Source organism: Lepidochelys olivacea (genome assembly GCF_965140295.1).
Source record: "Lepidochelys olivacea isolate rLepOli2 genome assembly, chromosome: 10".
Taxonomy (NCBI): Eukaryota; Metazoa; Chordata; order Testudines; family Cheloniidae; genus Lepidochelys; species Lepidochelys olivacea.
Window position 1 is genome coordinate 31,329,669 of NC_140420.1, and position 25,579 is coordinate 31,355,247.

Genomic DNA, 25,579 nt, shown 5'->3' on the forward strand with positions numbered 1-25,579 from the left:
CGTGACCAGAGAGATTGAAGTGTTCTCCAACTGGTTTATGAATGTTATAAATGTGGCATTGGCACCCTGACATCAGGATTGTCTGGCTATGTAGACTCCCTCCTCAGACCCTATGCTACCAGCACTTCCCGCTATCTTCGAGACACCACTGACTTCCTGAGGAAACTACAATCCATCGGTGATCTTCCTGAAAATACCATCCTGGCCACAATGGATGTAGAAGCCCTCTACACCAACATTCCACACAAAGATGGACTACAAGCCGTCAGGAACACTATCCCCGATAATGTCACGGCAAACCTGGTGGCTGAACTTTGTGACTTTGTCCTCACCCATAATTATTTCACATTTGGAGACAATGTATACCTTCAAATCAGCGGCCCTGCTATGGGTACCCGCATGGCCCCACGGTATGCCAACATTTTTATGGCTGACTTAGAACAATGCTTCCTCAGCTCTTGTCTCCTAATACCCCTACTCTACTTGCGCTATATTGATGACATCTTCATCATCTGGACCCATGGAAAAGAAGCCCTTGAGGAATTCCACCATGATTTCAACAATTTCCATCCCACCATCAACCTTAGCCTGGACCAGTCCACACAAGAGATCCACTTCCTGGACACTACGGTGCTAATAAGCGATGGTCACATAAACACCACCCTATACCAGAAACCTACTGACTGCTATTCCTACCTACATGCCTCCAGCTTTCACTCAGACCACACCACACGGTCCATTGTCTACAGCCAAGCTCTACGATACAACTACATTTGCTCCAACCCCTCAGACAGAGACAAACACCTACAAGATCTCTATCAAGCATTCTTACAACTACAATACCCACCTGCTGAAGTAAAGAAACAGATTGACAGAGCCAGAAGAGTACCCAGAAGTCACCTACTACAGGACAGACCTAACAAAGAAAATAACAGAATGTCACTAGCCGTCACCGTCAGCCCCCAACTAAAACCTCTCCAACGCATTATCAAGGATCTACAACCTATCCTGAAGGACGACCCATCACTCTCACAAATCTTGGGAGACAGGCCAGTCCTTGCCTACAGACAGCCCCCCAACCTGAAGCAAATACTCACCAGCAACTATATATCACACAACAGAACCACTAACCCAGGAACCTATCCTTGCAACAAAGCCCGTTGCCAACTGTGCCCACATATCTATTCAGGGGACACCATCACAGGGCCTAATAACATCAGCCACACTATCAGACGCTCGTTCACCTGCACATCCACCAATGTGATATATGCCATCATGTGCCAGCAATGCCCCTCTGCCATGTACATTGGTGAAACTGGACAGTCTCTACATAAAAGAATAATGGACATAAATTAGATGTCAAGAATTATAACATTCATAAACCAGTCGGAGAACACTTCAATCTCTCTGGTCACGCGATTACAGACCTGAAAGTTGCGATATTACGACAGAAAAACTTCAAAACCAGAGTCCAGAGAGAGACTGCTGAATTGGAATTCATTTGCAAATTGGATACAATTAACTTAGGTTACCTGGCATAATGACTTAGCCACTCCCAGTCTCTATTCAAGCCTATTTCCCCTTGTTTTTTCCTACCCCCTTCCCCCATGCCACTGTTCCTCAGACGTTCTTGTTAAACCCTGGATTTGTGCTGGAAATGGCCCACCTTGATTATCATACACATTGTAAGGAGAGTGATCACTTTAGATAAGCTATTACCAGCAGGAGAGTGGGGTGGGAGGAGAAAACCTTTTGAAGTGATAAACACCCATTTTTTCATGGTCTGTGTGTATAAAAACATCCTCACTGCATTTTCCACTTTTATGCATCCGATGAAGTGAGCTGTAGCTCACGCAAGCTTATGCTCAAATAAATTGGTTAGTCTCTAAGGTGCCACAAGTACTCCTTTTCTTTTTGCGAATACAGACTAACATGGCTGCTACTCTGAAAATAATCCCAACTATACATATAAAATGATGGGGTCTAAATTAGCTGTTACCACTCAAGAAAGAGATCTTGGTGTCACTGTGGCTAGTTCTCTGAAAACGTCCCCTCAATGTGCAGTGGCAGTCAAAACAGGGGTCGGCAATGTGTCCGTACACCGACACAAGTGTCCATGGTAAAAATGTTGAGGTCTGTGTGGGGCACTCATGGCCATCTCAGGCGGCTCCCCGCAAGTGGCTCCCCATCCTTGCTGTTGCTGCTTCCATCACCCCTCCCTGAATGCTGGGGGCGGAGGCACAACTTGGGCTCTGGGAGGTTACTGACCTGTCACACACGGGGCTTGGGGAAGGTGGGGGGAAGGGCAGAGGGGTGCGCGCTCTAACCCCTCACCGCCTGGAGGGAATCAGTGTGCGGAGCTGGCTGTGCGTGGCTGGCACTGCATGGGGCAGGGAGGGGATTGTGCTGCCCGAGGGCCTCAGGGGCAGGAGAGAAGCGGGCGGCCGGGGCTCTCTGGTTTCACTCCCTGCCTGGCTCCGAGAGGCGGCATGTGCAGGCAGGGGAGGGAGGCTCCACGCAGAGAGGGGTCCCGCTCCCAGCCAGTCCTGCAGGGGAAGTCGGAGAGAGATGCTCGTACAGGCACATGGCTGAGTGAGTAGAATTTCTTCTTCTTATTATTAGCTAGCTAACTAGGTTACTGTTTTTTTCAGTTTGGAAAATTATGTGCGCTATTTTACAGGTTGAATGACTGAATGACATAACCCCCCGCCAATGTCTGTCACTAAGTCCGGTAATTTTGTCAAGCGTCTGTTGTGGAACTTGGTGGTGCTGACCCCTGAGTCAAAAAAGCTAACATAGTGTTGGGAATCATTAGGAAAGGGATAGATAATAAGACAGAAAATATCATATTGCCTCTATATAAATCCATGGTATGCCCACATCTTGAATACTGAGTGCAGATGTGGTCACCCCATCTTAAAAAAAGATATATTGGAATTGGAAAAGGTTCAGAAAAGGGCACCAAAAATGATTAGGGGCATGGAATGGCTTCTGTATGAGGAGGTTTAATAAGACTGGGGCTTTTCAGCTTGGAAAAGAAACGACTAAGGGGGGATAGGATAGAGGTCTATAAGATCATGACTGGCATGGAGAAAGTAGATAAGGAAGTGTTATTTACACCTTCTCATAACACAAGAACTAGGAGTCACCAAATGAAATTAATAGGCAGCAGGTTTAAACCAAACAAACAAAAGGAAGTATTTCTTCACACAACGCACAGTCAGTCTGTGGAACTCTTTGCCAGAGGATGTTGTGAAGGCCAAGACTATAACAGGGTTAAAAAAGAACTCTTGGTAGATAAGTTCATGGAGGATAGGTCCATCAATGGCTATTAGCCAGGATGTGCAGGGACGGTGTCCCTAGCCTCTGTTTGACAGAAGTTGGGAATGAGCGACAGGAAATGAATCACTTGAAGATTACCTGTTCTGTTCATTCCCTCTGGGGCACCTGCCATTGACCACTGTCCGAAGACAGAGTACTGGGCTAGATGGACCTTTGGTCTGACCCAGTATGGCTGTTCTTATGTTCTTAATTCAGGGCTTCTAATGAAGTGACTGTAAATTATTTTCAAATCATCTGAACCAAGGGCTGTTGTAACACTAAACCTTTTTGTGATTGTTTGATTTGCAATTTCTTCCTTGTTGTGTTGTTGTTGCAAAGTGGGGTGGTTTTGTTTTTGATGTAAATGATATTTGTTGTTGTTCTGTACATGAGAGACAGCACGGTGCTAATGATGCCCATAATGGGCTAAATTGGCACAAGCCCACAATGGCCACGTTGTCCTCACAAATGTTTGTGGTGAAACAGGTGGGCAGGATACGGCATAGACTAAAAATGCCTACAAATTTTCACCGCCTTTGGGTTTTGCAAATGGCTCATGAATACAAAAATTGTTTCAATGAACATCATTTTGTTGCTTCTTTTTAAAGGAGGCAACACACGTGGGTGAAAATGCCATTGTTCTCCAAGTAAGCACGTTTAACCACTAGTGCATAAAATTTTCACGGCGTGTGTAAATGTGCAACTTTAACTGTATAAGTGGCAAAAAGAAGGGAGACGTTTTTGCCATCTTTACCCATTCTAGGCACACAGCTAATGAAGCAATAAGAGAGGGTTTGTTTTTAAACAACTTACATACATATAACAGCAGCTGTTTGGGGTTTGTTCTAGCAACAAATGAAGTAAGTTGTTCTACGCTTTGATAACATCTCTAAGGTTTAATTGTAATTTTTATAACATCTAATCAAATAAAATTTGTAAATCCCCATTTTGGAATAAGAAATTTGCAAACCTAAATATATAGCCAAATACCTTTTCCTTTTTACTGTGCTTAAAATAAACAAGGTTTCTGTTTTTGTAATAGTAATTTAATGAAACAATGGCCAATCCTGGATGGAATTGGTTCATGAAAGAGAGGGATTATGTTGTAATAATGGGGCCAACAAATTTTCCCTCGTAGTAAGTGCAATCATCAAAAATAAGTGAAAGTTTGTGAACTGTCACAATAACTTATAACAATACATGTTGATGGGAAGAGATGCAAAAGGGAGGCAGAAAGACTGAATCTGTACAAACAAAAACACATCCTGATATAATTCTAACTCTGGTAAACAAGAGAAGTGTGGGACTGGAAAGCAATGGAGCAAAATTGGTGTGTCAGAAATTAGGTCTAATTTGTGACCAAAATAATGAGGGGATGGGCTATTTCACCCATCTCTATCCTTTGGTCGGGGGGAGTCCTTAAAAGAAAAGATTTGGGGGGGAGGAGAAGTTGCCATCTGCAAACAACTGCTGGAGTGAGCTTTGCCCATCAAAGCCGCCAATCCCACCATCTCCTAGGACCTTGGGCTCTACTGTGACATTGCTGGGCCTTCATCGTCCTAATCTCGAGATCAGAGCAGGCTAAAGAGAGGGGCCCAGATGACATCACCGCTTCCACCAGCTGTGGCTAAATTCCCAGCCCCACTTGGGATGTGAGATTTTGTCATCCCAACAACCCCCGCCCCCCATTTATCTTTTTTCTTCCCCACCTTATCCTCTTCTCTTTCCTATCCCTCTTCTTATGCCTTCTGTTGGTAAGAATCTGGCTTAGCTGGCCAAGACTATATTTTGCAACACGGCTGAAGCCTCTGGCCAAAGAGGCAGCTAAAAGTAATGCCCTAAACAGCCTGACGATGGTACAAGTTTGCCAGTCTGAGTGGCTGATCAGACCACACATTATGTCTGTGTTTCTCCAGCAATGAGATTGCAAGTGAGAGTCAACACCAGAGACAGAAGCTGCATTTTCTTTCTTTGCTGTTCTTTTCTCTCCCCTCTTGTGTGTGGTTGTCTTGTTTTGTCTCCCAGGCAATGGGACTGGACCAGCAACAACAGCTCCAGCCCATCGCAACTAACTCCTTCTCTGTTTCCCACAAAAGGGCAGTGATTGAAGACTGTCAAACCACGGTTTGTTTCCTTCGTGACACTCCAGCTAAAGGGAAAGGAAGCCTGGCGTAAGGTTACAATGAAAGCCTTAATACTTTATATTTCAAATGCTTGAACTGTTTTTCCTTCTTTTCTGTATGTTTACTAAAAGGCTAAAAGAATATTTAATGATGTGTTTGCCATGATACTAAGCAGGCTGAGGTATCTGTATACGGAATCTCGTTTAATACTGTTTACTGTTGAACAGTGACAGGGTCTTGTTAACACCTTTGGGCCCATATATGGAACAATTTACCGAGGTCATGATGGCTTCTCCATCACTGACAATTTTTAACTCACGCTTGGATGTTCTTCTAAAAGAGCTATGCTATGAATTATTGCGAGGCAGTTCTCTGGCCTGTTATACAGGAGGTCAGACCAGATTATCACAATGGTTCCTTCTGGCCTTGGAGTCTATGAATGCCATCTAAATTAATGCAACAGTCCCCACAACACAAACTAGGTCAGAGTTCGGGTGAGTGGAAGAGACAAGATAACAGTGGAGCAGAGAACCCATGGTCCAGTTGGTCCCTGGCCTACCCAGTACCTGATGGGAAGGACCTTTAAGGATCATGGCAGAGGTAGGTTTCAAAGAGAGATTTAAAGGCGAAGTGGCATGATACTACCACTGACATATCATGAAATAATGTAAAACTTATAAAAAAGTCAAAATAAATTCTAAATTAAATTTTGAAATTCAAAAGAATTTTTTGGAAAGCTAAACAAAAATTCTGAAAACTTGCAAAAGGAAAATGTTTTGAAATGAATTCCCTGGTTGTTTCCAAATAATGATTTTCCTGGGAATTTTTTGTTGCAATAGAGGACATTTTTCGAACTCTTTTAACTTAGACGAAAAACAGCACTGTCCGTCCAAAAAACATTTAGATGGAAAATTTCCAACCAGCTCTAGTGAGGCCTCCCATCTCCTGTGTTGGCTAAGGCCCCAGGCACTTGCTCAGTTGCAGCTGTGGAGGGAATGCTGCAGTTAATGCTGCTGGCATAGTTACTTCCTGAGCAGTGTCTGGTGTCATGGAGCACAGCCAGTCCCCTGCTCTACTCCCTCCCATGGAGCCCCCTCTGTAAAGACATGCTGGTGCTCAGGCTCCCAAAAGTTCCCTCTGGCTGTGGCTACGGTGCGGACAATCTGGGGCTATGACAGTGGCCACAGGAGCTGAGGAACTTTGCACAGGGTGTAACACAGTGATGGTTGGGGCTGTTGTACCCTGCCTATTTTAAAACCTTTATTTTGTTGAGACAATTCAGGAAGCCTAAGCAGCATGTATGTATAGTGGCTTGGCTCCCGGTGTAGAAGGGGAACACATATCTTGCAGAGGGCCCAGTCACTCATTGCTGTGGAAATGCCCATGGGTGAGGGTTCTGAGAAGTTTCCTTGGCAATGTTTTCCAAAATCACCCTGCCTTGGGGAGGGAATGTGGAAACTTGCTTCCCCCACTGTGAAGCACATAGTGGGTCCACTGCAAACCCCAGGAGGGCCCAGCTCCAAGAGTTTAATACCTTTTCCTGCAAGACATTGGGACATTTTGCAAGTTAGACTGTTAATAAGAAATTAATGTATCATTTTGAATGGTCCCCCGGCTGGCTCAGAGGAGAATGGGCAGCATTTCTATGGCTGATCATTCAGAAATGCAGAGCTTATTTGGATGCTAGTATCCATTAATCCAGGCCTATTTTGAAAGCAGTTGTAATAGACGTATTTCAGTATTGTCCACTGTCATGTTACTCAGCAGCTACACTCCGGTTAACTAGCCCTTCAAAATACAACACTCAACTTTTTCTACCTATGGCTGTAGTATCTGAGCACCTCACAAACATTAATGACAATTTTCAGAGTAACAGCCGTGTTAGTCTGTATTCGCAAAAAGAAAAGGAGGACTTGTGGCACCTTAGAGACTAACCAATTTATTAGAGCATGAGCTTTCGTTGTGCTGGAAATCACTTTAGATAAGCTATTACCAGCAGGACAGTGGGGTGGGAATAGGTATTGTTTCATATTCTCTGTGTATATATAAAGCCTGCTGCAGTTTCCACGATATGCATCTGAGGAAGTGAGCTGTAGCTCACGAAAGCTCATGCTCTAATAAATTGGTTAGTCTCTAAGGTGCCACAAGTCCTCCTTTTCTTTTTATTAATGACAATGTCTTCAACACCCCTGTGGGGTGGGAAATATTATCTTCATTTCACCAATGAAGAACTGAGGTATAGTGCAACTTGACATAAGTAAGTGGTATAAGTTAGGGAAGCTTTTTAACAAGCACCTTACCAATAACTGTCATTCTGTTAAACTCCAGTTCTCCAAGACCTTCAGGGGGCTTGACTGCACAGTGATTTAATGCATAACAAGCCAGCATGTGAATATGCAGTGCATTAGCATGCTATGCACTCACTGCTCATGTGGGCTCTGCCATTGCATACTAAAAGACAGAATGTTTAGTGTGTAGTAGCAGGGTTCTCATGATCAGTTAGTGTGCAGCATGCTAGTGGACTGTAGATTCACACCCTAGTTTGTCACACACTAAATCGCCATGTACACAAGCTCTCACATTTTGCTAAAATTTCAGCTCCATTGATGGTAGCAGTAGTGGGAGCGATAGTGTAGACAAGATGTGGCCACTGGCCACAGAGACATGCTTTGAGCCAATGATGACAACAGTGCTCAAAATGCCAATGGCTGCCTGGAGCACTGTACACATTAATTCTCACCATTTTTACCATCAGTAGAGCTGAACCAGTGGACAGTCCAACAGTTCTTGGGTTACTCACTTTCCTAACATTATTCTATATGTTTGCATCTATACTAGCAAACTTTGTCATCATAATTCACAATCGGTGCAGCTCCACTGCGGAGCTAAGGCAGAATCTCAACTATGCTTAGGACTCAGGCATTTGTACAACTGTGTCTAAGTCCCATCTACACTACGGCTTCCACCATTGCTACCATAGTGAGCTGCTATAGTTATGAATTGTGGCTACTAACTTTTTCTAGTGTAGACTAGGCTTTACTGACGATGGTGCAGACCTGGAACCTAAACATTAGCCCTTCACAACTGTACAAGTCCTTACCTGGACCTTCAATATCCCAAATCTACTCCAGTCCTGACTGGCAGCACTCCCTTTTGTTGCCAGGGGGGTCTTGGGCAGAAAGGGCCAAGAGAGGAAAATTTTACAGCTGCTTTACGATGTGAACAAATGCCTTCTAGGAACCAAGAGGAGACTTCCATTTCCTAATCAGGATCTTAACCCCGCTCTGTTGAAGTGACTTTATCTTTTATCTCCTGGCTGCTACAATAAAACTTTTTCATGGTCATAGCCAGCACATCAATATTTCCATACAATAGCATTTTAATGATATTGAAATAGAGATATAAATCTATTTTATATTTAGAGAAAGTAAAAAGTTCTTTTTGTCTTAAATACAAAATGTTATATATAGCTGTAATATCAATAGGCAGAAATCGGGGGGAGTACATTTCATTTCATTTGTGCTTTACAACTCAGCAAACAACATTGACCAGGACAAAGAATAAAATATATTTTTATAAGCAAATATACAAGCTATCAGGTTCTCACATAATCCTGATGTAGCTTAGAATTGGCAACAATGAATTTGGTTGCTGTATCAGGAATTGCAGTGGTAAGTCTCTGCTTTATGTTTAAAATAGCATCTGGCTAAAAGAAATGTGTCTTATGGTATTTCAGTGTCACCTCTACGGTGAACACTGGGAACTCTCTACCTGGGAAAAGGAAGAATCTTTTCTATGGAAAAGAGATTTATAGGTTATAATCAGCAACAAATTTTAAGTGAAAATGACACTTACATAACTGCACCCTGCAACACAGTCACTTTTTTATCACATTTTTAGTTGCATAACACCACACTTATAGTACAATATATCTGGACTCTTCAGGTTTAGATCCAGAAACATAATCCATTTATATATGGAACACAAGTTACCTACCAGAGGGAAAGCACTTAGTTTGCCAGGATGGGTGTGGTATGTTGATGACAATAGATCTGTTTCGTGCACTATATGGCATGTGTTGCTACAGCCTCTTTGTACACAATCCAGCATATAACCATGTGTGTGTAAACTCAGTGGACTCCAGTTAGCATTAAGGTTCTTACTCAAAAGCAGGTCCACTTAGGTAGAGATAGGTAGAAGTTAACAGTGACTTTACTTACACTGTTTACTGGTTTACCAGTTAACAGAGAATGAAAATTTGGATAGTATAGGTGCTGACATAATAAGAAACACTAACAGCATATACTTAAAATTTCATTTCTAAAGAGCTTCCTCCATCAAATGAAACTCCCCATCATTACACAGTAAAGATCTCAGGCCTTTCGGTGGTGGTTTGGGAGTGTCAAGTGGCAAACATCTGCCACATGGCTGATTTGCATTCCGAAGTGCCAGGTGGTAGGCATCTCAGGTGGGTGGGCTCGGGACGTCCAGTTCATAACCCCTCAGTGTCTTTTCCTCCTCAGTATTCCTTTATCACATATGCAGGTTTTTGGACGTAAAGCTGTTGGGACAGAAAAGTGTTCTGTTTTAAGACCAATAATACATATTAACAGTGAAGTCACAAGTTAAACCAGGAGAGAAGAATCAACTCCCTTTTCCACACCAGACAGAAAGCTATCCCCTTCCTCCTCGGTACTGAGCCCCAAAGAAAGAGAACCCTCTCTCACTATAAGAGCAAGGAATGATTAACCATTGGATCAAACTCTTAAGGGAATGGATGAATTCTCCATCCCTTGAGATCTTCAGATCCAGACTGGATGCCTTTCTGGAAGACATGTTTTAGCCAAACACAAGTTACTGGGCTCCTACAGGGGTAACGGTGAAATGTAATGGCCTGTAACATACAAACAGATCATACTAGATGATCTAATGATACCTTCTGGTATTAAACACTTTGAATCTATGAAACCTTTTCCACAGTGAAAGAAGAGAACTGCTGTAAAAGAAAAATAAGCTAGAATCTAGCATGGCTCCTGGCTGAACAAAAACGATCTGATGTGGAAGTTGTACATCATTCTATTTCTGAATGAAAGCTAGAAGAGCTACATATGCACAAGTACAAGTTTCTATTGTGGAGGAGATAGTTGAGAGGTTCAGACAGAAGCTAAATCTGCGATGAGTTATAGCTGAATCAGATAAGTCACATAGGGAGGCACCACCTATGAGAGACATCACAGGATGACACGATGAATGGGATGGATGTGGAAGAAGACAAAGGAAAGTGGAAGAACATGGCAATATGGTAAGGAAAAAGAGCACCATTCAGTCTCAGTGCTAGCAATATACATTTCATCTTTGAAAAGTAGGAGATGACCTGAATGAGAAGAGGCCAAGGATGGACAGCAGTCTAACCAGCTATCTAAAGGCAAGACCGGCATGGGAGCAGCTCAGAAGAAGCAGCAGGTGATCCTCACTCCTCAGTTGAGGAGTTGATAGTGAAGAATGAGACCTAGACCATCTCTGACCCAGACACAGGGTGCTATCCTGACCACCTAGTGCTGGCACAAGAGATGCGACAAAAAGTCAAAGTGTAACTGTTCTGTACAGGACATGGTGATACCTGGATACCTTCTGCTTCAGCACTGATCTTGCAGGTCAACACAGAATTTAGGTAACACATAACAGAGGAAACGGTGGGAAAAGGATTGGGTGCAGGTGGTGGAAAACTAGCTCTGAATCCAATTGATTGCATGATATGGACATGTTTAATTCCTCTAGGTGTGGTTAAGGCAAAATTTCTTTCTCTTAGAGTCAGTGGGGAACTGGTCTGAGTTTTGGGCAATATGAGAAACCTGGACTCCTCAGAGTCAGGAACCAGGGTGTGGGAGGTCAGGTTCAGTGGTTGAAGCCGTAAGTGGTTGGGCCTGAGAAGTCAAGCTAGAGTCAGTAGCTGGAGTCCAGAGCCTTGGGTCACAGCAAGGTCAATAGCCAGGGACTGGAGCCTAGGGTTGAGCCAGAGTCAATAGCCAAGAACCATAGCCAAGGATCAAGTCAGAGTCAATAGCCAGAAAACAGGGGGCAGGGCAAGGAGGTAAAAATAATGCTGGATCTGTTTCAACAGTAGGTCAGGGAGCTGCCTTGTTCCACAGACAACTTCCTGATACTCCCTCAAGCTTAAATAGTAGGTCTGGGTCAATCAGAGGTCATGGTAGGGGCTGCCAGTCATCTCTACCGTGGTCAGCACTTCCAGCAGTGGCTGGTCTCCCAGAATGTATGGTGCATTCATGATGGCTCTGCCATGACAGCATGGAAGTTCTGGGGTCAAGTCCTCCTTCAGGGGGTGCCTGTGGGGTATTGTAGGACCAGGTTGTCAAGGTGATATTTTTGAAATTCTTGTACAAGTCCAGGGGTGTGAATGTTACAGGCAGGCTCCTAGGAGATTCTCTGGGACCAAAACCTTCTCAGCCTATGAGGTACCACAACTGACCCCACTTCAATCCAAAGTCCAGTGTGGTCTGGACCTTGTACTCCTCATGGCTTTGAACCAGTGAGGGCAGTGGTTGTGTTCTGTCAGGGAACAGGCTTTCAGTGTATGGTTTCAAGAGAGAAACAAGGAAGATCAGGTGCAATTTGAGGGACTAGGTAAGCGGAGTTTGAAAGTGACAGGGCTGATTTTCTGATAAATCTGGTAGTTTCCAAGGATTGGGTGGTCTAGCTTGTGAGATGGCCTGTTCATGGTGAGATTCTTAGCGGATAAGCAGACCTTCTTGTGTACAGAAAAGACTGGCCCCTCCTGTTTCTGGCTGTTTGTGTATCATGCATCTTAGCATCCTCAAAGTGTCCCCTTAGTTTTTCTTTTATATGGTGGATTCATTGAACCAAGTCAGCAGGCAGTGGGTTCAGGGAGGATACTGGTAGTGCAGGAGGAAACGGCTGAACCCATAGTTAGCAAAAAAAATAAATAAATAAAGAGCTTTTCCCTGTGGAGGCATGGTCGGTGTTGTATGCAAATTCAGCATACAGTACGAGGGTGTCTTGGCTGTAATTAAGAAAGGACTGTAAATATTGCTCAAGTACCTTATTCATCCTCTCTATCTAGCCATCTGTCTGCAGGTGGTATGCTGAGGAGGAATAAGCGTGGACGTTTAGTAGCCTGAGGGTTTTGCGCCAGAGGCAGGGGAGCCCAGGGAGGCAGAGGATATTTGTTACTAGGAGCTGAGCTGTCATCTGAGCTGAAGGTACATGGGCACAGGAGAGGAAGTGTGCCATCTTGGTCAGTTGATCTACAACTGTTAGTACTACTGTGTGGCCATTTGATTTGGGGAGTTCTATGATGGAATTCATGGCACTGGCTGTCCATGGCTGGGGAAGAGTCTCCAGAGGTATGAGGGTGCCAAGAGGTTTCGTGTGCAGCACCTTGGTGCAAGTTCATAAGTCACATGAGTCAACATAAGCCTGAATTTCAACCCACATCCAGGGCCACTAAAAGAAGCAGGAGACTAGGCAGTAGTTTTTGAGGCATCTGAAGTGCCCTGCTAGGGGGTTGCCTTCACTCAAATATAGTACCTGCAACTATATATGGGGCAGAACATATATAGGACCATTAATATATTAGAGACAAGGTGGGTAAGGTAATGTATTTATTGGGCTAACTTCTGTTGGTGAGAGAGACAACCTTTCGAGCTTACACAAAGCTCTTCTTCACCCCTTCAGTCAGAGGCACTTATGGCTTATTACAACAATCTATAACCCACTAACCCTCCCCTAGCTGCTTCCACCCCTTTCCTCCTCATGAATACAGGGGTGTTAAAGGGCCACTTAATCTTGAATGGTCCCTTGAAATGTGTTTTAAATACTTATGCTAAACAATCTGTTCCAGGTTGTATTTTGCTGTGACACTCTGAGGGCAGGTCTACACTTAAAACTCTGCAGCTTCTCCCGTCAGCATAGACCTGGGATCAAGTCCCATGAATCCTCACAGTACGGTAACACAGTCACGTATTTCTCAGTAAAGTCTACAAAGAACTGCTGATTAATTATGATTATTATTTAGAGAAGATTGATCAGATTCAGGCTGATCGACAGCTTCCATGAGAACAGTGGATGGAAATTAAAAACACCGTCTTGACTGGGTGGTTTACTTGGGGAGCACAACCAACCACCTCTGAGATGAATTTATGCCTTTCAAAGCTGATTACAAACCCAGTGGAGATACACTGAGGCCAGTACTGAGGAGTATCATTACTGTAATGCCTTCCTTGAGGTAAGAAAATTGTCAGCCATGTTTGAACTTTGGACATGGACAACCTCACCAATTTTCATCTCATCTTGAACCCGGTCTCCTTCTTGGGCTCTATTATCAAGAAGGTGGTGATGAGTCAGCATGAGCTACACTTGCATTTGACAGATTTCTTTGATCCATATTAGTCCATTTTCAGATTGAGTTACAGAACAAAGACTGTGCTGACCTTGACGAGCGATGATCTGCTAGTAGCAGACTAGGGTAAGATGATTCTATCAGCAGCTCTTGATACCATTGACCAGGTGGAAATTTTGACTCAGCTGCAGGACTTTGGAAGGGTGGACAAGGAAGCCCTTCAGCAAGTTTGCTGCTTCCTCTCTGAGGGATTCTTAAGGGTTATGCTGGCCAATTGCTTGCTTTCCCTCAGGGCGCCCACATAGTTAGCTAACTCAAGTTAACAAATGCAAGGTAAAATCCTAGTTAAGACAAGGCAATTTGTAGTTTTCACATTAGTTAGCAGGTCGAATTACAGAATAGGCTCCCCCCATCTTTAACTCAACCTGCTAACTAGTGTGGGGAAAAAACCTGCCTAGTCTGCTATGAGCAGGTACCATCTGTATTCATAGTGCTGTGTTGTTTCCATTTAGCAAGTATGTTGGAAGCATGCCAGGATGGGTATAGAGAGGTAAGCAAGGGCTCACTTTTACATCTGGGAAGGAGAGGGAGAGGGGGAAAGTGAGGAGGAGACTTTATGTGAATTGAGAAAGGAGGAGAGCCATGAGATAAATTTTCTCACCTATTATCCCCCAAGCTTTAAAGCTGTGAGCAGAGTTGTCCTTAGAGCTGTGAGATTTCAAGAGTTTAGTTACATTAAGCCAGGTGTGGATGAGAGGTCCTACTGCCCTGTGGCAGAGGTGTGGCCTAGATCAGCGTTTTTCAAAGTTTGGGTTGCGGCATGTAAGGCACTGGGTCGCTCTGGTCAGCACTGCCAACCGGGATGTTAAAAGTCCCATTGGCGGTGCTGCCCAGCTAAAGCAGGCTAGTGCCTACCTGCTCCGACACCGCGCTGTGCCCCAGAAGCAGTCAGCAGTGGGTCCAGCTTCTAGGCAAAGGGGCCGCTGTGCGCCGCACGCTGCCCCCGCCCCAAGCACCATCGCAGCCAATGGGAGGTGGGGGTGGGGTGTGCCTGTGCGCAAGAGCCACATGGAGCCGCTTTTGCACCTCCATGTAGGAGCTGGACCTGCTGCTGTCCACTTCAGGCGCAGCACAGTCCGCTGTGCCAGGACAGGCGGGAAACCTGCTTCTGCACCCTGACTGTGCTGCTGACCGGGAGCCTCCAGAGGTAAGTCCATGCCCCAACTCCGCACCCCAACCCTCTGCCCCAGCCCTGACCCCCAACCAAACCTGGAGCCCCCCCTGCACCCCAAACCCCTCATCCCCAGAGCCTGCACCCCCAGTCCAGAGCCCTAACCCCTTCCCACACCCCGACCCCCTGCCCCAGCCCAGAGCCCCCTCCCACCCCCTGAATTCTTCATTCCCAGCCCCACCCCACAGCCCTCACCCCCACATCCCAACCCTCTGCCCCAGCCCTGAGCTCCTCCCACACCTCAAACCCCTCATCCCCAGCTCCTTCGGGTCACTGGCATCAACAATTTTCTTCAACTGGGTCCCCAGAAAAAAAGTTTGAAAACCACTGGCCTAGATGAAGGGGTCCAGCTGTCATGCTGGGGCAGGAGGAGCTTGAACTAGCAGCTTTGCCCTATTAGGGTGGAGGGGTTGGCAGGGAAGGGAGGTATATTTACTGGAGGTTCCCCACTTTCTATACTCTTGGTGATTGTATATCTGCCAAAAAGTGTGCCCGTTTTTCATTCTGTCTGCGGAAAGTGGGCAAAAGGTTCTCATAAAGAAATGGAACTCACCGGGATCAGCAGCAATCTGCTTCTTTTTGGAGTTTGTGATAAGTTGATTTTCGTTCATCATTCGTACATCCTGATCCTCTACATGATTGCTGCAAAGATGAAAAACAGACCAATAGCAGGGATAATCAATAGTCTATAGACACCACTGCAGCTATGGGGAAGCACATTGCAATGTGTTACCTAAACCACTGCGAGGCTGCATCACTGCCACCACTGCCTTCTGTGAGTCACAGTCTGGAAGGGTGAGGCTTAACTCTCATATAGCCCACAGTTATAAACCTAAGAACCTAAAGTTATTCCTCACAATTGTATTTGTTGGGAGGGGTGCTCTCACACACACATTCCAACTGCTACTACCACGTCCACTCCACAGCCTACTCCGACCTTCTCTACATGCAAAATCTGACCACCTAAACCAAAATCTGTTTTTAAATCAACTTCATTAAACCAGTGCAAATCCATGTAGACACTCTTAAACCAATTTGCAACCATCCTAAATTTATTTAGCTTAATTTGATCATTTACTGAATTAAGCTAAATTGATATAAAAGAGTTATAAACCAATTTCATACATTTATAGATTTCAAGGCCAGAAGGGATTATTATGATCATCTAGTCTGGCCTCCTGCACCATACAGGCCAGAGAATTTTACCCAGTGATTCCTGCATCAAGACCATAACTTCTGGTTGAACTAAAAAATATCTTCTAGAAACACATCAATTCTTGATTTAAAGACTGTACGCAATGGAGAATCAAACCTGTGGTAAGTTGTTCCAATGTTACCAAATTACCCTCACTGTTGAAAATGTTCTCTTTCTTTCCAGTGTAAGTGTGTCCATATGGGAGTGTTTTATTTAAAAGTGGATTTTAGTTAAATCAATGCAACATTTGTGTGTAGACTGCAGCCAGACTATCTGTTCCTTTATGAGCAGGAATCAATAGCTTCAAAATCTCATCAAATTTAAATACATAAAAAATGTCAGCTGGATGCTTAACAATAACATCTGTGAGAGACATTCTAGAACAGATATGCATTGAATGATTAACAACTACTGATTCCTTCTGGCCTTAAAAAAAATTAGAAAAGCTATCCACCTCTGTTTATCCTAAAACAGGATCCATCTAAGAAGTAAAGACAAGAAGAAAATGATTTGCATCATGTGAGACACTTTGTCTAAGAACCCACAGATCAGCCAAGGTTTGAAGTTCTTCTCCCAAAGAACAGAAATTGAAATGGCTAAATGGGAGTACTGTTAATCACCTAGGCAAGATCTGCATACGGATAAAACCTCTTTCTCCCTCCCAACCTACCTAAAAAGAACTCCAGTTTACAGGCAAGAGTGACACCTTCCTAGCCTATGAAAAGTGGCCCATTGCACATTGTGAGTGGATCAAGAGATGAATGAGGAAGCTGCAAGTTAAGCAAACTAGAAATGACTGGCTGTAAGACTGAAGGTCAAATTGGGTAAACTACCCCAAGAAAATCAAAGCCACATGTTTTCACCCCTAATTATAAACTATATATTGCTTTCCTTGTAAATCAAATATATCATGGATAATCTTTAACCCAAAATTAGAAGCTGCAAGTTTGTTTGCTTTGTGAGTCAGATCTACCTCCTTCAATAAGTGAATATATATATATATATATATATATATATATATATATATATATATATATATATATATATATCCTTCTTGCTCTATTGTCAGTCTTAAATAATGTGAAATGCTTATGTACAACCAAAGAATGCATTGAGTATGTCCTCCAGATTTAGAAGATGAGAAGGGATTTTGTTGATTTTCATTGTAAATAACTGTTGCACTCTAGACGTAATAGGAATTGTCTGGCACAAGGAAGAAGGAATGTTATAATGATATAACTTTGAGATATTAAGAGCAATTGCTAAAAGGGGTGGATCCCAATTGATAGTAGTGGCTAATAACGAAATACAATCCTTGAAATGAATTGAACATATAAAGGCTTCCAATAAGAAAAGGATTGAAGAAATTTGTTGTACACCTACACTATGGGATACCTATGGAAGCAGCAGAAAAACAGAGAGAGCTGAAATTGGAACACTCACTTGGCACATGTTCAATAGAAATCAGAGGGTGGCCCCTCCAACCAGCCTTGAAATTAGAGTATATAAAATTGAGGTCACCATGTGCAAATGGAGAGTTGACTGAATGGAATAAGAAGCTGCAGAATCCTAAGTGTGACTGATGCCCAGACCAGCCAGGTGGAAAGGACTCTCCCTCATCCCAGGTTAAGTGGATATGAAGAAGTGATGAGATTTCATTTAGAAGACTGTATTTCCCCTTTTATTCTTTAATATAAATAACTGTAGATTATCTTGCCTAGTCTACACTTTGCAGTGAGACCTAAAGTAACAATATATTAGATTTTAATTCCTTTGCATATCCAAGCAAATTGGCCTATGAGAGATAAAAAACAATAACTTTAACCACTTGCTTTTGACATGCTAAACTTTTAACTGTTGGACCAATCCATTCAAACTATAGTAACCACACTCTTAAAAGTGTCTTAAAGACAAGTTCATCCTTGGAATGTGATAAAAATGCTAGGTACTAAAGAACTGAAACTGAGTATCATAAATAAATGTAATAAAAAATCTTGATAATTTACATTGTTGCTTGGTTTAACTGTTGAGACAACTCTAGATTATGATAATTGATTGCAAGACTGTATTGTGTGTGTGTGTACTACACATCTAGAACACTGGTTGTTGTCTACACTTGAGTGGTGAATGTGTGATTGTATACTAACGTGGCTCTGGGTGAATTAATAAATTGTTGGTTGGTTAAGACTAAGCATGTGTCCTGATTTGAGAAATACTGTTCAAGTTAAAAGTTGACCTGTAAAGAACCCAGAATGAGAACTGGAAAGCTAATGCTCCCTGAATAAAAAAAAAGAGGTTATCCTATTAGGTTCCGTTCTATATTGGCTATAACACTTATCCAATTGGCAAATCTAGTTTGTTAGATTTTAGCTTTAAAATCTAACAGGCAGCTTGGCAAATTAACAAAATGGACCAACCCCATTTTATGCTTATATATCAATCACCACAAAAAGCAACCCAAAGGGTGGGTGAGTGGGAATCCAGTGATATGATAGCTTCAGAAAACAAGAATTGCCTTTTTCCTTTTCTCTAAAGATACCTTATTGTACTAGATTTCCATTCTTGGAGACAAAGGAGGGATATCTCAAAATAACACAAAGTGAGACAGATTCTACCTCAGGCTTCATCAGTATAAATCTGAAATAACTCCACTGAAGTCACTCTGGATTTAAACAGGTCAATGAGATCAGAATCAGGCCCAGAGTTTATAAAAAGTGCTGAACAGTGCAGTGGGAAAGACAGTAGGCCAATGCCAAAAGTAACAATAAAGAAAAGTTTATACACACTTCTGAAAATGAAGGTTAAGATCCACCACGTACTAATAGTGTGAGGTTTTATTCTCTCCACCACAAAACTGTGAGGGTAGGGTGCCTCTGCTTGGAGGAAAAAACGGAATGAAAGCTTAAAAAAGGCCAACTGAAAAGAGAGACCCAAGAGATCTCCTGAACTGAAAATCCCGGGGACAGGAGAGTTAGGGCATCCCTGGCTGGGGAACACGTTCTGCAGCACTGATCATTCAAATGGCAATTCCTTTCTTGAAACTAACTTCAAACAATAATGCTTTGTGAGTATGTGTGGAGAAGGTCATACAGTAGCTTTACAAGTCTTCAGAAGAGAAAGGAGACCCATAGTTACAGCTGGAGCTACTTGTGTCTCCAATTAAAGGTGCACTGGCATAACTCCTGAGCTGCAGGGCTGCCAGGCAAGAGCAATGAGAAATGCAATGAGACAGCCATTTGGACTGGACTCTTGATAGGAACATAGGACTTGCCATACTAGTTCAGAACAGTGGTCCAACTAGTTCAGCAATCTGGCACCAACACTGACCAATATCAGATGCTTTGGAGCAAGTTCACGAAATCCTATACTAGGAAGCTGTGTGATAACGTCTCCTCAGAAAAAGTGTCTCATAAAGCCCATATAGTCAGAGGTTGGCTTATGCCCTTGTTTATTTTTAAAATTTTTATAACAGCTTTGGATATTCTTGTTATCTAAATAAACATCTAATCCCTTTTTGAATCCTATTATGGTTTTGGCCTCAAATGATAATGGCAAGGAGTTCCACAAGTTAGCTGTGTACTATATGGGAAAGCATTTCCTTCTGTACATTTTCAATTTGCCACTATTCAATTTCATTGACAAGCCATGTCAATCAGTTCTCCTTTATCCACTGTTTTACAATGTTCCTTTGCAGAAACCATACTGGTTAGATCCTATTATATAATCACCTTCTAACTGTTTTATATCTGTACTCTTAGTTATCATTTTAGCCAATTTACCAGGCACAGATATAAGGCTCACAGGCCACTATTTCCTCAGATCACAACTCTTTTTATTTATAGATACGACATTTAATACCCACTCTGGTATCAATTCTTTGGTATCACAGCTGATGTTTATGAGAGATTGCAAAGTTAAGTCACAGCTTTCTTAAGTTCTTTTAGATGAATTCTTTTAGAATGAACTCTTTTAGATGAACTCTTGGATGAATTCCATGTGGGCCTGGTGACTTATTGCTTTTAGTTTGTATCAGCATCTCTCATTTTGACACTTCAGTCTGATAGTACCTCATCTCCATTACCGGTAAAAAGAATCTCCCCAACATTGTCTGGGGAAGATTGTTGCAAAGGTCCTTATCCCCCTTAATTGCTCCCTTTAACTCTAGTGATCCAGCAGACCCACCAACAAGAGTATTGCAGGCTTCCTGCTAATGACATACTTAAATAATTTCTTATTATTTGTGTGACGGGCATGGAGCTGCTCCTTAATAACTGAGGAATAGTGTGTGTTGATTTGATACGTTTACTGTATGAAAATATTGGGTTAGTTTAATAGGCTGTTGTAAGGAAAAGTAAGCAGGAAGAAAACAATAGCTTGAGATAAGCCACTCCATGGTAAACCCTTGAGGGTTACCGGAGAATGGCTGAGCCATTGGCTCTGAGGAGCCTGGCTTGACCTCCTGTTTAGCCCAAAGGACTGGATTGATCCCGAAGGGAACAAGCCCAGGGACTCTCTGGCAGAGAAAAAAGGACTCTTTCTCTCCAGAGATGAGATAGTTGCTGGGTAACTGGACAGGGAAAGCAGACTGATGCCAAGACCACTGGGGTGTCTGAAGAAGGTAGACCTGCTTAGGTCACTATCAAGGGATGGTAAACCTTAAGTATGAATGATAGACATGTATGTAGATGTTTTCTTATTTTAAAATCAATTTTTTCCTATTATGCTTTGTTCCTTTGTGAAAATAAACAAGAAGACTAGCTGGTCACTGTATTCACCACGAGTCACAGGCTCCCAAAGGGAAAAACTGCAGGTGCTGAACCCAGCTGAACTTGCTGTGTAAGTATGGTTAATACACAGGATACTGCTGCCCAAAGCCCTAGCAGTAGGATAATTGCAGAATTCCACCACTAGAGAGGTAAAGACATGAGGCCTGACTCCTAAGCAGGTGCACAAAGGAACAGAGTGACCACAAAGGGGACAGAGTGCAGTTAGCCTTGTAACATCAATTTGTTTTTCTACCTTTAGCTATTTGCTCCTTGAAATGCGTCTGGGCCCTACTAATTTCCTTCTTATATTTTCATCCTGTAATTTATGCTTCTTTTAATTGGCTTCACTAAGATTGGTTTCCATATTCTGAAAGATCTCTGGCTTGAATAACCTCTCAAACCTTATCAGTTAGCCAGACTGGTTTACTGCTTATCTTCTTGTTCTATGGTATGTATACTGTGTGAGACTCTAGTATTGTTTCCTTAAGTAGAATTGATGCCAAATGGAAGGATTTTAATTTTTTTTTTTTTACTTTTGACACTAACTTCCTCATTTTATTGAAATCTACTTTTCTAAAATTTAACATCACTGGGTTGGTATCTGATCCTTTGAATACAATATACAGCACAATTGCTTTCTATGCCAGTCAGTACATAGCACTGCAATTCTTGACAGTAACGTAGAAGTTGCTGACATCAGCCACTGGAGATAAAATTATGTAAATAGGATTCTTCATTAAAATGAAAGCCCAGCACATACCTAATAACTGTATTCTTTTCTCGTTGGCAAATCCTCTCATCATCTGTAAAGAGAATGGTATGATATGGGACCACAGGGTCGCAAGTGGGCAGGATGCCATGCACTATGTGGCTCACCATGTCTAGAATTCCATTGTACACAAGCAAGTCATCTACAAGAAGCTGGAAACACAAAACAATCAAGAATCAGTTTTGTTCAAGCAACAGTTTATATTATTATTCATGAAAACTGAAAACTCTTCTGGAAAAAGCATCTGAATGAAATGTCATTGCTCTCAATACAGTCCTTTCTGTCAGCTGAATAGGAGTTGCACCATTTGTTCCAGGAGAGCTGCTCACTAGTTTAGCTGCATCTCTGTATCAAACAGTTTGCATCTCTCTCAATTTGCCTCTGGTGCTTTCTCACACTCTGTCTCCTGGCAGATTAGTTTCTAATAAAATATATGAGCAGGCATAGAAGACCTGACTACACCCTATTACAGAAATTGATTCTGTTATTCTGCATGTTATTAACTTTAATGAATCATCATGTTTTTAAAAACTTAGACATTTATGTTGAAGTTGCACACAAAAAGAGTGAATCACACTGTGATAAATTATGAGTATGAAATAAAAAAGGAAATTAGGGCAAGCTGACTCATAAAAATTGCTTATGAATAAGTACTTACACCAAATTCTCTCACTCCCCTTTGGGGAGTTTTTGCATAATTCCATAGTTTGATCATTGACACGGTAGTGGGCAGGTCAAAAATAACATAAACCCTATTCACCTGTCAGAGAAAAGAATTCATTTAATTTTCAGTAAAACATGACAAACATCAAATGAAGGAATGCAAACATAAAGCATGATAAACGTAAAGAACAAGACTCAAATTTTGTATTAAAGGAGCAGAGCTGGAAAGCAGAAAAATGATATTTAAGCATTTAATGAGTTCATCTATCATCTCCATGCCAAAGATTCACAGATCTAGTTCTCCACTCTGGACCTCTCTCCTGTTCAGACTGAAATCTCAGCTTGTCTCTCTAACATCTCCTCCTGGATGTCAAGCCATTAGCTTAACCCACAACAGAGCTCTTCTTTCTTCACCCAAAGCCTTTCCCTCTCCCTCCTCTCTCAGTTACTGTGGCCAGCACCACCTTCCTGCTTCTCATCCCTGGAACCAGGGCGTCCTCTTTGACTGATCTTGCTCTAGGTTCACTGATTCAGGCTAGTCGAAATCTTGCTGCTTCTTCCTGCACAACATCTCTAAGACCTGGCCTTGCCATCCACACAGCGAAAACGCTCACCTAGGCCCTCATCTCATGTCTCGACTGCTGCAACATGTCCTCGACAAATGCAATTTTCACCACTTACATCCATCCAAAATGCTATGGCAAAGATCATGTTCCTGCCTCATCACTCCAACCATGTCCCTCCACTCTGCACATCTCTCCACTGGCTCCCCCCTTGCTATTGCATCAAAAACTACTGGTCTTGGTTATAAGGCCCTTGTGGCCTATCCCCACTTACCTTTCATTTCTGATATGCTATCGAGATAATGACTCTCCTCTCTGCATTCCTAACAACGTCTCCTCCACTGCCCACTTGTTACATTTTCCAACAAGCACCTTGGTGCTGTGTTGCATGCTGCCCCTTTTGCCCAGGAACTACTCCTCATAACATTTGTAAAGCTACCTCATTGTCCTCTTTCAGATCCCTTAAAACTCCGCTTTGCCCTGAGGCTGACTAAAAACTTAACATGGCTGGCTAGGATCGTCACATTGCTTCCGTGTGCTCCCCCTCTGTTGGTTGCGTCAGCCTGTTGTCTCTTGTCTCATATTCAGACTGTAAGCTCTTTGGGGTAGGGACTGTCCCTGTGTTCTGTGTTTGTACAGCACCTAGCACCACAGGGTTCTGATCCATGACTGGGACCTCCTCAGCACTACTGTAATTCAGGTAAGTTTAGCAATAGACCATGGATAAGCCTTGCCACATGTTCTGAAGCAGTTCACTGATCTCAGGAGTATGCAAGCCTATTTTTAAAAGTTGAAAATAATAATATTGTATCTTTTCAATATATTGTTCTACTCTTATTTCTTGCTAGGATTCTATCTTTGGGCTTCAGGGAGAGTCTGGTTCCATGAATACATTCTCCACAGGGAGAGCTAACTTTTCCAGGACAATCTCTTTAAAGAAACAGTATTTCTGGTTATCTTTAAGAAGGGATGGTGTTGTCATGCCTCAGGGGTCTTTACTCACATTCTTGGGGTTTTAATATGCTTTCTAAGGCGGCAATTAAGTATATACTACTGTAAATCTGGTTTCTGTAACTTTAGGTTGCCAGATGCTGACACTGAGTTTTTTATTTTCTGAATCCACCTGAAATATAGATCTGACACTGCCTTGCCTGTGAGAAGATTAATGGTGGTATTTAATATACTGGCTCAGCTTTCTAATTTACCTGGGAGCTCAGGGGACTGATTCTGCTCTCAGCTACACAATTAAAGATAGGAAGTACTCCACTGAAGACACTGGGCCAGGTTCATGGGGGTGGTTGGGCCCAAGGTGGCTCAACAGTGGCTTTTAAGCCACATTTTTGTTGCCTTGATTCTTGGACTGGCTACATCTGGTGCAGTTTAGTAAAATATCTGATCTGTCCTGCAGTTGAGAAAAACCAAGCCAGCCAAGCCCCCTGCCCTTCCCTCCACCCAGCATAGACTCTGCCTTGTGACAGTTACATTCAGGTACAATAATTAATTTGCTGGCTATTCGTATATATTAATAGTAAAACAGCTATCAGAGATGGAGAAATGAATCATTCCGACCAACCAAATATCTATCTTACCCCAAGACAGAACTACTCTGCCTGATTAAATACAAGGCATAAAGAAAAAAGGAAGATTATTTAACAGAAAAGAGAAGTTTGCTGAATGTGTTGCAGATCTCCAGTTAAAGAGGGGCACACTTGCTTTGGTAGGTCCCTGGAACAGTTCAAAGCAGCCTGACCATTAGGAGGCACATGCATTCCAAAGATTTGGTCCAGCATTCCAACAGATTCCATTACAGAGACTGCCCTTTTCACACCCCGCAGGATCAGCTTGCTTCCTCTTCCTGACACTAACCACCCTCCAAAGAAGAGGGGAAGGAGGAAAGAGCTATGTGGATGTACACAGATACATATATATTAGGGGAACTCCAGCTACTGGTGAGTTATTTTCCTTTTACTATCATGAAATGGGTTTTGCTAACTCCCAGTTATTAGGGAGATTAGCAAGCAGTAGACAGCTACAGAGGGAGGGCTAAGGAGATTTAATTAAACAGAAACTGAAGCACTACTCTCTCAAATCAGTAATCAGACTGGCATCTCAATGGAAAGAGGAATGCTTCATCAGGCATGGTTCAAATGCCAAGTACCAGCTTTACATATTGCCATAATGGAAACATTACAGAGGGAAGTCATTGAGGTAACCAGCCTGTCTCTTCTCTCGCTCCAAGTCCCCCTCAGTAGCAGCTGGTGCCCAAAGCAAATGGTGGAGCTCCAGTCACTCTGCGCCTTCCCCTTTCCTGCTCTTTACCATTCCTCCCAACAAGGACATAGGCGAAAGGCCCCACCTTAGCTCCCTCCCTCCCTCCCCTCTCCTGAAAAGAAGCTAGTGGCTCCAGCCACTCAGCTGCCACTGTCAGACCTGACAAGCCAAAGGCCATCCCTCACTGAGCTCCCGAATCTCCCTGCTAGGCGCCGATGCTGCGTGAGAGGCCCAGCCCTTCACCACTGGGCTGCTAACCATCCATTTCCCTCTTCCTACACACTTGCTGCCTCTGCTCCT

The 25,579-nt window shown here is 42.9% G+C and overlaps 1 protein-coding gene across 5 annotated transcripts in view; it reads right to left on the reverse strand.

The window, feature by feature from the left end:
- Positions 1-8,919: 8,919 nt before the first annotated feature.
- Positions 8,920-25,579, reverse strand: part of KATNIP (katanin interacting protein) — a 179,513-nt gene continuing 162,853 nt past the window's right edge. For all 5 annotated transcript variants that reach the window (XM_084642115.1, XM_084642113.1, XM_084642117.1 and 2 more), the window contains 4 exons: positions 22,441-22,542; positions 21,774-21,934; positions 15,606-15,694; positions 8,920-10,005 (listed from right to left, as the gene is read on the reverse strand). In XM_084642115.1, the coding sequence (XP_084498241.1) occupies positions 9,947-10,005; positions 15,606-15,694; positions 21,774-21,934; positions 22,441-22,542 (411 nt within the window). In that variant the 3' untranslated portion in view covers positions 8,920-9,946. The remainder of the gene's footprint in view (positions 10,006-15,605; positions 15,695-21,773; positions 21,935-22,440; positions 22,543-25,579) is intronic.